The sequence below is a fragment of the Lutjanus erythropterus genome, chromosome 22 (assembly GCF_056507025.1).
Source record: "Lutjanus erythropterus isolate fLutEry1 chromosome 22, fLutEry1.hap2, whole genome shotgun sequence".
In the NCBI taxonomy this organism is placed as follows: Eukaryota; Metazoa; Chordata; class Actinopteri; order Lutjaniformes; family Lutjanidae; genus Lutjanus; species Lutjanus erythropterus.
In genome coordinates, this window is record NC_139338.1 from 9,427,446 (window position 1) to 9,441,978 (window position 14,533).

At 40.4% G+C, this 14,533-nt stretch overlaps 1 protein-coding gene across 1 annotated transcript in view; it reads right to left on the minus strand.

The window, feature by feature from the left end:
* The window catches only part of syn3 (synapsin III), a 139,503-nt gene that overhangs the window by 92,114 nt on the left and 32,856 nt on the right, over window positions 1-14,533 (minus strand). Inside the window, exons 3-4 of the mRNA XM_084711188.1 lie at window positions 13,969-14,026; window positions 502-593 (exon numbers count right to left, since the gene is read on the minus strand). Of these exons, the coding sequence (XP_084567314.1) occupies window positions 502-593; window positions 13,969-14,026 (150 nt within the window). The remainder of the gene's footprint in view (window positions 1-501; window positions 594-13,968; window positions 14,027-14,533) is intronic.

Consider the following 14,533-nt stretch of genomic DNA (forward strand, 5'->3'; position numbering starts at 1 on the left):
TTAACTATCTTCTAACTAGCTTCCTGATTAGCACAAGAGCTGATATTGCAACCTGCGGCCTAATGGGCAATTACTGGTATCATCAGGGTGCTGATCAGACTGCTCAGCTAAAACTCTTGGTTATGCTGTATAACATGCACTGTGTAATATGAAATAGCACTGTTGCGACCATGAGAACTAGAGTCAAAACAGTGCTCTTCAGCACATAAAAACAGCAAGGTTAAATACTTTGAATCCTCCTGTTTTTAACACTGTTACACAAATTTGCCACCAAGGTTGAAATGTGGCAAGAGGTCCATTTTTTTTTTTGTTTTCCCATGGCATAATCATATTACAGCCCTGACTTCTCTGAGTGCAAGCAATGTTATATATACACAGTCATGCTCAGTACCACTGAGAGAAAAGAACAGGAGCCTTTGTGCAGGCTCACTGAGGCAGATTACAGATTGCCTGGGCAAATGCGTCAAAGGGCTCGAGCTCCTTTTTTCGTCAGCATCTTACCTGACCACTTTGCTGCCACCTTTGTTAACCTGCATGTCCACCATACATCCCGAGTTGACGTAGGATGCCAGGTTGATCTCTGAGAACTCCGCCTGGGGAACACGAGGGAAAAACACACAACCTGAGATTAGATGGTACGTTCTACAACAACATACTGAATAAGGTCAAGTTTGTCCTTAGTAATTTAACTCCATGACTCAGTGCTCACATGAATAAAATGTCTTTCTGACATAAACATATTCTTTTTGGAAAAAAAGGAAAAATGTCCTCTCGTTTTTATGCTTTTGACTCATGAAAGTCATGTGCTGGAGCTACAGATGCAGGCTCCAGCACTTTAACTTGACATCTTTCCAACAGAGATAAGAAAAAAAACGAAGACAAGAAAAGTACCTCCGACTGCCAAGACACGACTGACAATGGATTTTCTCATGTTTACTTCATTTTACATTTCTGCATTGGCAGAGCTGAGAGAAAAAGACAAGAGTCAGAGAGACAGAGAGAGCTGGTGAGAGAAGCCAAATTGAGTTATCCCCAGTCTGTGGCCTCCAGGACAGTGAGAGTCTTGTGAAAGGCCGTAGCCCAGCTACCTAATGACTCAGTCAAACTCCCAGACATACTTGGAGGGAGGGGCGAAAGTCGACTTCTGGGAATGGACTTTCTAGATGGACAAGGACCAGAAAAGGACAATTCAATTTTCCTGCTAATGATTGTCACTGCAGTCGAAAAATCGATTGATGTTAATGCTTCTGACCTTATTCTTGAAACGAACTGCTCTTCCGTCACATTAATGATGATGTTTTCACAAAATGTTTATTATTAAATTGTGAAAAATCAGCGTTGTGTTTTTGTAAAATTCAACTGATGTTCATTCTAGTGTCTTTTATTAAAATACAGTTACTGTAGTCCAAAATTAAGCTTGAAGAGCAACTTGGCAGCAGCTGAGAAGCAATATAGAGGTCACCCTCTATAGCTTGTGTCAGTTCAGTTTAGGCGCAACAGACCAAACTTCCATTGGAGGTGCATCAAACTTACATCATTTTTTATTTGTGCCATACTTTGCTTTATGAGCAAATATCTGCAAAACTCATGACATTCCAGAAAGTGTACCTATGTTCCCAGTGTCCTAAGTTTCCAAGGTCCTATATTCCCAGTGTCTGATGTTCCTAGGTTCCTATATTACTGGGGCACTATGTTCCCAGAGTCATAACTTCCAGAATCCTATGTTCCCAAGGGCCTTGGTGCCTAAGCTCTTAAGGCCCTATGTTCTCAGAGTTCTATGTTCCCAATGTCCTTGGTAGCTATGCTCCTTGAATGCTATGTTCCCACAGCCCTTTGTTCCCAGGATCCAATGTTCCCAAGGTCCTATGTTCCGAATTCCTCAGTTCTAGATTCCCTGGAGTCCTGTATTTTGATGGTCTTAGGTTCCCAGGGTCACACTTTCCCAAGGTCCTCAGTTCCACAAGGTCCTATGTTCCTAAGGTCTTAGGTTCTCAGAGTCCTATGTTCCAGAGGTCATATGTTCCCAGGATTCTATATTACCAGGAACCTTTGTTCACAAGGTTCAAGGTTCCCAAGGTCCTATGTTCCTATGGTCTGAAGTTCCCAGGGTCCTATGTTCCCAGGATCCCAGGATCCAAGGGTGCTATGTTCCTTCTGTGCTAGCAGCTTCCAGAATCCTAGGTTTCTAGTTTACTATGTTCCCATGGTCCTATGTCCCCCCAGTTCAATATTGTGTTAACACATATTAATGCTCCTATTCTGTTTTAGGTAAAAACCCTACCGCTACCCATAACCCCGGGGTCTTGGGAATATAGTACTGTGACTATACAGGATCCTTCTTTGTCTTTATCACTTATTAAAAATTGTTAGCATGCTAACATGCTAAACTACAATGCTGAACATGGTAAACATACTAAATATAACATCATTAGGTTGTTATTGTTGGCATGCTAGCATGCTGCTCAAAAGCTCTGAGTAAAAAGGAATGCAGTGAACATTACCTGTAAATGAGGTCTGTAGTGTCAGAAACATTTAGGACATGTTTCATTACAACAAAGGAACTTAAAAATAATTGCCTCATGAAGGACAGGAAGGCTACATGTGCAGTCAACATGTCTGCATAGAACTGTCAAACAATTTTGTCTAAGAGTAAAATAATAGTTCACTAAATGCTTAAAGGGGCTGTTCTTGACGGTGGTTGTGGTGCTGAAGACGTAGTGCCACACAAAATCTAGCTTTCTGTCAGTTACCCAGCTTCACTCTGATCCTGCTCTCCATGTTTCCTCAGAGGGGAGGTGGTGGGACACTGTTGCTTTGGGCTGCATGGCTCACAGAGAATGGCTTCAGTCAGTCTAACACACTGCTGGCTCATATATATCCCATGTTTCCTGACAGGGTCCAAGCCTGAGGCCGCGTCATCGTAAACTCCAGGTACACAAAGCCCAGGGGATTGATGCTAAACAGCAGCCAGTTGACCTCAGACATAAAACGCTGCCATTTGTTGGTCTTCACATCACTTTTAAGTATGAGAAGTGACACTGATGTAGCAGATTTAATGGGCCCTAAACAAGCAGCCTGCTGACTCTCAGAGGAAAAACAAAAATTCAATTTGACATGACGTGGTCGACTACCAAAGACAACACTACAAAGAGAACATGGCTCCATTTCATTCATCTGTGTACTCTAAACCTGAGCCAGCAATGGACCAGATTCAATCATTCACTCCCTCTTAACACTGCATAAAAGGAATGCTGTTGTTTTACAATGAAATGTTACTCGAAGGAAAAATATAATCAAATGAAAATGCCAAACTGAGGCCAGGAGATCAGCTTTGACCACAGCATGCTGCCACTGAGAACACAAAAAACGCAATGTGTGTTAATAAAGCTTTTGGCTGGAGCATCTGACTCAAATGTGTATCATACTCAACAGACTAGATCTAAAGAGCTTATTACCATATTAAAAAAAACAACCTCTACAGCATTTTTCAACCTATAGTCTTCAGTCAGCCACCACAGTCTTCAGACTACAGTTTTTCATGCTATAGAGGTGATTTTATCAAAGTGATCTCAAGATGTTTCGTTTATTTTGGGTTAACAGAATGATCTATGCGACTGAAATATTTCTCATTGTCACTGGGGGAGCAGATTCCTTCTCAAGAGGATTTATTACATTTTGGAGTGAAGCCCCGCACACATGTGCAGCACATGGCTAATAGCACATGGCAGTCGGATAATCAAAGAAATAGGTTTGTGACTGGAGGGTCGATGGATTAAATTCTGGACTGGCAAGGTAAATAAATAAAAAAAGCTTAAAAAGTTCAGTGCTACAAATGCAAACCAAATGCTCAGCATCACAGTTAATTTTATCCTCTGCCTAATCTGAACAATGGGTCACTGTGACTTTGACATTGTTTTCATGCTTGATAATTGATGTTGTGGAGCAACCTAGAACTTTAAAGCTGCTCTAATCAATATTTCTTTGTTAGAAATCAGTCAAATGACAATGTGTCAGGGCAAAGGTGTCAATGGAGAATTATCACTCAGCTCCAGGGACCAAAAGTAGTACCAAATGCTGGTAAAATATGCAAGTAGCTACACTCACCAGCCAAAGAACCATTGGTAACCTATTGAGTGGCTGGTAAAATCTGAAGCATTCAGTTTTGTCTGGTGGACAAAAAAGTTTATTTTAGATACTGCTCAGCACTGTGAAGAAACTCTGATAAATCCATGGTGTGCTACCTGCTCCATACCAACCAGCAGAGAGGCAAAGTGAGCCTACAGCTGGTGAACATAACAGTGTATTTAGAAGCTTTAAGAGCCAGATATTCTCCTCCTGTGTTGGTAGAGACCAAAAACAGAGCTAAAAGTTCAGTTAATTTGCACAGAAACAGCTGGTAGAAATGTCCTTCAGTGGGTGCCTTTTTACTTTTACAGAACATTTCAGAGCCTTCTACTTTTACCCATCATTTTTGCACAAGTATCTGTAATATATAAAATATGCAACTGTTTGGTAACATGTAAGCATATCACCTTTAAAGGTAATACAGTATCAATGTTGTGTGCTGCCCCCAAGTGGCCAAAAAAAACGATGAATGGAGGGATGTGGCAGTGACAATTCTCAGTCATCTGGGTCATGGTATCTCTAGGAGCTACTGAAAGGCAACTGGACTTACACAAGATTCTTAAAGACGTTTTCACCTGTCCAGGTCCATGTATTTAACCTCCTGTGAGCTTAAATCATTGATTTTATGAATTAATACAGGTGTAAAGAGTAAAAGCCAAAGGTACTGCAATCTTAAAGACCAAATGGCAGGAATTTAGACCTACACTTGAAACTTAAAGAAAGGCAATTTTCAACATTTTGTGTTAAGTAGTACTTTTTGACTTGCACAAAAAACGTTGCTAGCACAATAAGGAGTTTGAATGTCAGAGAGCTGATCATTAGCTGATGCTGCGATTGCCTCACAACAACACAAACCTGCATTAAGCTGCTTCGCTTTGTATAGATCAGCCTTCAAAAACACAACATTGATGGGGATGAAAGCAAATCCTCCAGCTGACCCTCTACTCAACCCAGTGCCTGACAATTTGCATAGCAAGTGAAGTCAATTGCTATCTATACATTCTCATCCTGTGATCATTTGAGACTTTAAGCCTGCTTTACCAAGCTTTACATGTGCTTTCATCTACATGAAAAGGAAATATTATCAGCAATATTCTCACAGAGATAATTTCCCTTTCATCCAGCGCTGTGGCCCATGTCAACTCTGTATGGGGGAGTGAGTTGGTTTTGAAAAGAATGTGCCAACGTAACGAAACTGGGTTTTTTTCGCCAAGGGAGAGAGAGAGAGAGAGAAAAAAAAACGCCCACCTCTTTTATTTATTGTGTTGCACTCTCAGAGGAAGAGCAGGGGGCGAGTAAATGCCGTAATCTTATTTAGGGGACAACGAGGCGCCACTCACACTCAATGTGCCTCAAGGACATGCACTTGGCTCGCTTCCTTTTCTCAGCTCTTCTCTACTGATCCCCACCTCTGAAAGAAACATCTGTGTGCTCAGCAGTACATGCCTCGCTGAAAAGACTCAAATACACAACACACCCAAATGCACACTGCAACACACACACAGCCTCCATCATTGCATCTCTTCAAAGAAAATCCCATCCCAAACACGGGGGCCTACGTTGACTTTTGCTGCGACCAGATAAAACCAGAGAGTGGGCAAGATTTTGGCAAGAGCCGAGCATTCCATGTCATCTCTGATTGGCTGGTTCTGGGTAAGAGGAGTGCTAACCACTGTCATTGGGCAGTAATGGATGAAGTGGCTGGTGCGGGGCACAGGCCCAGAAGCCAGGACAGGAGGCCTTTCACAGCGCCATGGTTACCATCACGGTAATACATTCAGACACTTGTCTTGGAGCAGCTCTTGCCCTGGGAAAGGAAAACAGGAAGTGATACATGGGACAACTGCCTCCAGAGCTGATTCTTCTCATCTCAGGAATAGTTTCAACCAACCTGTTTGAAGCAACAGAAATATGGAAGACAGTATGGTTGTGATGAGGTTCTACCACGTCTCCTTGCTGAGCTAGTTCTTCTGTTGTTTGAGTTTGAGTGTCTGCCAACCATGTTCAGTCCCACTGCTCACTGCTACCAATTTATTTACAGTAATCCAAGCACACTATAATTAAATATTTCCATTAATAAGTGCTTGATCACTGTTCTGTCAAAGCACCTCTGCCAAATGACATTTTTATTTATATGAAAACGGCACTTTATTCAACACAGTCTTCGACTTAGATTAATAATATCTCGTACCTGACAAAAAGCACTGTGGTGTAAGGCACTGGTTTAGCTTAGCCACAGCAATTTACAAGCAGGCCTCATTTATCCCTGCAGTGCTGCAGTACATGCACTCCGTCCTGACTGCCAAGCCATGTGAACCTGTGGACAGTACAGTAAACACCACTTGACAGTAGCTCATCTGGAATCTTTGCAAGTATTTTTAGCTTTGGACTAACCCGTGTCACTGAGGTTCAGGTGGTTAAGGTGCCTTCTGTTTGGTCATGAGTCAAATTGTAAACAGGACCTTTTGTCCTTGGGCAAAAAGAACTTGGAAGGACCAGTTAAGCTGCTCTACAGCTTCAATTTGCAACTTTTTCTGGGCCACAAATTAACTAGAAACAGAGTCAACTGGAGGTCAGTCTAAGTTTAAGCACTTAAATAGTTTGAATTGTCAGTTAAACTGTTGGCACACAAGAAAGCTAAGGTTTCATTTGAAGACTTTCATTTGACTGACGGCATTATACATTTCAGTTTCAAGTTTAAGCCCTGAAGGCATGTAAGTGGGATGTTTGATTAGTGGTTGTAGTAGAACAGTTTTTGAATAAAAGCTGAAAGCATCTTAACTGTCAGCTTAAGAGAAGAACGCAGCTGAAATGCCCGTGCATGTCTAAGCCATGAAAGTCAATGAAATATTAGCGTGTAAGCACCAAAACTGCTGGATGACATGCAAGTTGTATTGTTACTTGAGGAATTTGAGATTAGAGTTGAAATGTCAGCTGAACTGTAAACAGTAAAAGCATTAGTAATTTTGGTTTAAGTTCTAGTTTAGTAGTACACTGTAAAAAGTGGAATGAGTGTATGAAAGCAATGATGAGTTGACAGCTGAAATATTAAATTGAGTAGTTCAACCTCCAGCTAAAGAGTAAGAATCAGATGCAAAGTAAAATGATGTAGTTAAGTTGTCCTGTGAAGACTAAGAGATCAAAGTAGTTGCACTGTCCTGTGAAGAGTCAGAGATGAAAGTAGCTGGGCTGTCATGTTAGGAGTAAGAGACTAAAATAGTTTAACTGTCACTTGAAGAGTAAAAGAAAGTAGTTGAATATTCTTGTGAAGAGTAAAAGATGAAAGTAATTGAACTGTCGTTTGAAGAGCAAGATAAGAAAACAGTTGAACTGTCGTGTAAAAAGTAGGAGGTGAAAGTAGGTTAACTTCATTTGAAGAGTAAAGCTAAGTAGTTGACCTGTCATGTTAAAAGAGATGAAAGTAGTTGAATTTCCATTTGAAGATTAGAGAAAGTAGTTGAACTGTTTGAAAACCAAGATAATAATAAAAAAAAACAGGTGGACTGTCATGTAAAAAGTAGGGGATGAAAATAGTTTAACTGTCATCTGAAGAGTAAAAGATGAAAGCAGTTGAACATTCAAGATAACTGAAGTTTAGAAGGAAATATGCCAGTATAGAAAGGTAATACTAAAAACTGTATACATAAATCAGGATGATTATGGAAAATAGTTAATGAATACAACATATTTCATTATTATTGTGATTATTTAATTTTTATATTATGCATTACAAGCAGCCAATGAAGGCAAAATAAGAAATTAGATTTTCTGATAAGTGTTAACAGATCTAAGCCATAATTAACCTTAGTGAACTTTTCCTCTCCACAAATACTTATTATATTTGCTTTCATACTGACCTTGCTCTACAGATAGTTGTCCCCTTTTTATTTTTGGTCCCGAGTGACCAAACCAAAAAAAGCAGTTGATAAAATCATTCCAGCCCAGATGGAGCCTCTTATTGTGTGGTTTCCTTTCATCTGAAAATAGATGTTTTTCTGTCACACAAAGTTCTTCTTTTATTGCTTCACCTCTTTACTTTAAATGAGGAAAACCTTGACAAACCAAGACCTGGATGAAATACAGCATAGAAATAGCTGTTACATCACTCCTGGATTGTAATGCGTGCATACCGGGGAATAAGTGAAAAAAAAAGTGTCTGGCAAGTGGTAAGTTGACACGTTCGAGTTATATGAGGTCAAGTCATTCAGTTTTGTGTACCAGTGTCAAGAAGGAACAGACCGTAGTGATTTGATTTGTAGTTACAGGGCAGATTCTTTTGTTGACTACCTCTAACTTTTTATGCGATAAGCTTAGTTGATTCACATACTGATGCAATTGAGAGGTCTGAAGTACAGTGGACCATTCATGTGCACCACAGAGAAGTATTTGCTGCTAATCACTACCACCTTGTACAGCAGTGAAATAATCCATTGAGGCACTAAATGTTGAAATCCAAGACAGATGCTAAATGCCACAAGGCAACAGGAGGCATGACGGGCAGCTGGGTCAGTAAAATGTCTGCAGCAAGTACCAAACCAAATCATCTGTCTTGAGCAAGTTCTACCCAGATGCCCTATGTCATGTGCAAATACCAGCCAAAAAAGGGTACGGATAACATACAGCCAACTGCCTGTGAGCTGCCATGACTGCAGCAGAAAGGAGCGTGGACAGCGCTGAGGTCATGCGCCTGCTGAACAGATGTTGCCCTGCCCGACCCAAACCACACATGGTCCGGCAACCCTGAAAAACCTCCCCTTGTTCTTTCACAAACAACAGACCCCTTCAAAATTTAACTGCCTAATTTGTCCAATTGTGTAAATTGCAGTGTTTATGACTTTGCAGGGGCTTGTGGGTAGCAAACAGGCAGTTTGTTTGGCAGTGTCATGTCTGCAGGTGATCATTCATTCTGACATTTTTCAACATGGACTGTCGTGGCTGCCGAACGTCACAAGCAGGTTGACAACTTCCAGCTCAAGAGGCTCTCAGCTTGCCACGCTCATCCAAGACACTTTTAAAGAAAGGCTACAAAAGGCACTGTAGGCGATACCTAATCCCCCGAGCTCCAAAGATCTCTGGAACTCACCACTGTTCCTCATGAACGCAACTAATCTCTGGGTCCAAGTGTAAAGTGGCGAGCATATGTGTCCAGATAACAAATCAGTGGTTGAGTCAGTGGGCTGAATTATCTTCAGCCACCTACTGTGAGATAAAACTCCCCGAGGAAATATCTACAAAGAAAATAGCACATAAGAAGGTCAGGAGCTGGGGTCAACACTTCAAGTGAGACCATGTAACTTTTCAAAGGAGAACAACACAATTTGTCTCTTATAAATGAAAAGTTGGGCACTTAAAGGGACTGTTCACCCCAAAATCAAAAATAGACAGCAGTGCTATGTGTCCATCTAGATTAATTAGGTGTGAGTTGCAGTGTTTTGGAAAAATCATCTGTGTAGATGTCTGCCTTCTCTTATATATATATATATATATATATATATATATATATATATATATATATATATATATATATATATATATATAATGAAACTAAATGGCACTTGGCCTGAAAAACTCAACAGCATTGTGCCTTTGCAGAAGAACTAGATGGATAAAATAACACACAAGTGAGAGGAAAATTATGTATTTTTGATTTAGGGGTGATTAGATATGGAGGGTTGTGCAGTTGTTAGCACTGTTGCCACACAGCGAGAAGGTTCTGAGTTTGAATCCCCTGGCCGGGGGGCTGGGGAGTTTTTGACTGGGGCAGGACCTTTCTGTGTGTAGTTTGCATGTTCTCCTCTTGTCTGCGTGGGTTCTCTACAGGTACTCCGGCTTCCTCCTGCAGTCCAAAGACGTGCAGCATAATGAGTTAATTGATAACTCTAAATTGCCCATAGGTGTGAGTGTGAGAGGTTGTTTGTCTCTATGTGTCAGCCCTGCGATAAACTGGCAACTTGTCCAGGACGTAACCCACCTCTTGCCCAATGTCAGCTGAGATAGGCTCCACCCCCGTGACCCATCAGGATAAGCGGTTATAGACGATGGCTGGATGGATAGCTATATAGAGGAGCTCAGCTAGTTTGAACTTTTACAAAGATTATAACATTAGGGTAAAAATGAGGAGGTACATACCAGAGAGAAGACTGTATGACAGTATTTTTGTTTTCACCTCAGTTTTATTGTTTATCTTGATCTCATCATGAGTCACAGGCTCATGATACATGAGCACTAGCCTGATGTTACTGCACATTAAGTCTCCCTTTAGACCACATGGGATTAACTGACACAGTGAGAGTGGTGGAAGTTAATATACAACTCCCAGCTTTATTCATGTTAAGCAATACAGACTTTCTGTATTTGGCTGAGTGAGGAATTTATTTTAACATTTCTGGCTGTGTTTTTTATTTGGAATAAAACAAAGGTATGCTGTTACATTAATCTGACTGTGAGGATCACTTGGCATGTTTTTGGCGCTTAGAGCATCAAGAACTACTGCTTAACATATTTCATGAATTTAAAAAACAGCAGTGGCTTCAAACCTGTTTTTATTAGTCACTTAAGAGCAAAAAGAACCACCACAGGCGCTCCCATGTGCATCTGTTTAGTGGATAAAAAGAGGTACCCGGTGGACACATGACCTCAGGCCGCTGCCAAATGTAACTTCAAAGTGGGTCATGTAAATGAGAGGGAATGATCCACAACAATGGGCTCATGAATTTGCTGCTGGGCAGCGTCTGGGGAAGGTACAGGTGGCAGGGCAGCCTTAATGACAGATATTACATCGAAGAATCAAAGCCGAGAGCGGCTTTCTCTGTCTCTTTCATACAGATTGGCATCACGCCTCCCCACTGCAGCATCACATGCTGTGGTGAGTCTGTGCTGGAGTCTAAAGATGGTACCTTATATGGCTGCAAGTAAGCCAGAGAAGAGTTATGTTAGTTTGGGGCTTGTGACTACTGGTTCAGAGAGCTTTAACAGCATGAACATGACGCAGCAGTTCATCCAACTAAGACAAAAATCACAGTACAATACAATACAATATCAAAACAGCCTTTAGAGATTATGAACTAAAATTATTAAGGTATTTACTATAGTAGGTTGAGACGCACAGATCCACTTTTCTTCAGTTACAGTCTGATTCCTGAATTTTGATATCTGCCGTTACTGATTCCTTAATTATTTTTATTATTATTATTACCATTGGTATTATGTGTAAGATTGCATGAGGCTGAAACTGAAACTTGGTTTAGTGGTGAAAAGTTCTGTGTCAGTCGATGCTGATACACATGCAGCCAGAGTTTTCTCTATCTGGAAAGGTTGTTTAGATTGTGTAATGTAACATAGTAAAATAGTGTCTTCCAACCACTGTGGGCCCTGTAGGATTATGACTTGTGGCATTCGCATGTGCTGCAGATAGAGTTTGAGTTTTACTATTTTATGTTCCAAAATGGAAACGTTACTTTTGTTAGGGTTTGCCATGCACTTGTAATGTGCTTTTTTTCAGAACCTGGTGGATTACGGTGTTTTATGTTGGAAGTTGTCATTCTTGTGTTGGTTTATGTGGACAAATGCAGACTACACATGATCTCTCTATATGCACTGCTTAGCATAGTAATTTTGAAATCACGTTAAGTTGTGGAGTTGTGGAGATCAGAGCGGAGATCCGTGTCCCAAGTCTGATATCCACTCAAAATACAATGATTTGCAAATATCTGTCAACTTGTATTCAATATAATACCATACAAAGAACACTCTGAATTCGATGCCTGCAACATGTTTCAAAAAAGTTGGGACAGGGGCAACAAAACACAGAGAAAGATGTGGAATGCTCATGAAACCTCTGTTTGAATCACTCCACAGGTAAACAGGTTAACTGGTAACAGATCATAGCGTCATGATTGGGTATTAAAGGGGCATCCTTGAAAGTCCAGAGAAATCTGCATGTAAGGGGCAAGGCTGGAAACCAACATTAAATGTCCATGACCTTTGACCCCTCAGGTGGCACTGCATTGAAAACCCAAATATTTGTATAGGATATTACATGGGCTCAGGAACACTTTGGAAAAACACTGTTGATACCGTTGTTGTTGTTGAGACTGAACACAGTTTGTCACTGCATCTACAAACAGAAGATAAGGCTCAAACATGCAAAGCAAAGCCATACTGTATATCAACAACATCTAGAAATGTTGCAGACTTCTGCAGGTATGGAAGAGCGGAAAAGTGTGCAGTGGCCTGATGAGTCCGGCTTCAAAAGCAATCAGTTTGAATATTTAATATCCTTCGTTTGTACTGTAATGCTAATTGAACATAGGCCGAAAAGTTTTTGCAAATCATCATTCTGTTTTTAATTTATGTTTTACACAATGCCTCAACTTCTTTGGAATAGTAGATAAATGTAAGATGAATAAAATTGAGGTAGCAGCGATGAATAACTAAGGCTGTTTTAATCTTAATGTCGGTGCCATGTTTCAGTGGTGGTCAGAGCACTGAAAAAAAGTCTACTCAAGGCCAAGATGTTTGCTGTGCAGAGATGTTAAAAGCCAATGAGGAAGTGGGATTGAAGAGAGAGGGAGAAAGTGCAGCGGGTCTCTCTGCTTTTATTGTCATCCCCTAAAAGGGTTCATCTCAGCATGTCGCTAACGTTTCACACAGAGATTGGGTTTCCATCGTCCTAAGGCTCTCAGCGAGGTGCACTAACAGCCTATGAAGAGTCTGGCTGCTGAAGGCAATTAGCGACTGACTTGTTATCGTCAACGCAAAGGGCTTCTGGGAAAGAGTGGAGGGTCCAGCAAGATCTAAGTAGGTCAGTTTGAGCTATAGCTGAGCTGTGGGGGGGCTCATACGGTTCCCCTCGACTATCAACTTAAGAGGCCTATTTAACTCGACCGCATTTTTATTGGGGTTCAATATCTGTGACACCACAAGATTTTTTTTTTTTTAAAATCCCTGCACGTTTACGTTTCATAGAAAAATCTTGACTCCTGTTCCAGCCCCACCACACCCCAGTAAGAGGATGTAACCACAACAGTAGAGAGTTGAGCAAACAGGCTATAAAATCACCGGTCCAGCTTTTTGTGGTCTCTTTTTTCCTTCTCTCATAAAAAACCCACCACTCCATTTCAAAGACAGCTCCAGTCTCAACAATGGCTTACAGATGTATAACTGAAGTTATTTGAGGTAAATTAGATGTTATCTAAACACTGTAAATACTGTATGTCTAGACTTATACACATATTTCTGTGCACATGGTATATAACATTAGCAAAACTGTATTGTACTAAAATCAGGATACTTTAAAGGAATAGTCCAACATTTGGGGAAATACTTCTTTGCTTTCTAGCTAAGCGTTAAAGCTATAATATGTAACATTTCTGCATTAAAATGTTTAAAAAAGCAAGACACATGTTATATATTTTATTGATTTGTGTATTCCAAATTATTCCAGATGTTTCTGACAATGTTCAAACCCTGAGAAATTTGTAATATATTCAACGTAATGGTGCATTTCCTTGCCTGAGTGCAAATACTGTATTTGTGTCTTGCAAAACAATGACTTGGTCCCACCTGGGTGTTGTATGATAGATTTCATGATGCAACTCATCCCAGTGGGACATTTTTTTAATATTGAAAAAAAAAGTGCCATGGTTCAAGAATGATAATGCACTCTGAGGTGTTCCAATATAGCAAAATAACGCACTCAAGGAAAGAAACACCCACCCAAATTCAGCAGCAGTTAGCCTGATCATCCACAATATCATTTAATTAAATGCTGACCGAATAATATGTATAAAATTTCTATTCATTAACTATTCATTAATAGAATTTATGTTAAATCCACCATACCTGCTCCACCCGAATCTCATACTCTCCATTCAGTTTCTTCCCTCGAAAATACTTCGCCCTGCAAAGAAACAGAATACAAACTGTCAGGGAATTTGACATTGAGCCTTTTCTTTAATGTCGACATCATATGTCTACAAGGGAAAAAAATAAAAAATCAAATTGTATAAATTACTTAATTGTGAGGACTGATTTGTCTAACTTTATATGATGTGTATTCCAACATGTGGATTCTTCCCCTGCACCAACAGCACCGACTCCTTACAGTCAAAACAACCTTAAAATATCCTTTGTTTATTTGATCGAAGGAGAGCTGAAATTTCAACAGACCTTCCAAAATACCTTGTGAGCGGGCAAACTAATGACTCATATTTTCCATAATTACAGAATCTGACCTTGCAGGGCTTCAAGTAAACAGAATCTCTTGGCAAAGATTAGCTAGTGAAATACAGTGCTTTTAATGAAGAGAACTCACTGATGGAAGGGTAGTCCCTGTGTGTGTGTGTGTGTGTGTGTGTGTGTGTGTGTGTGTGTGTGTGTGTGTGTGTGTGTGTGTGTGGTCAAGTTC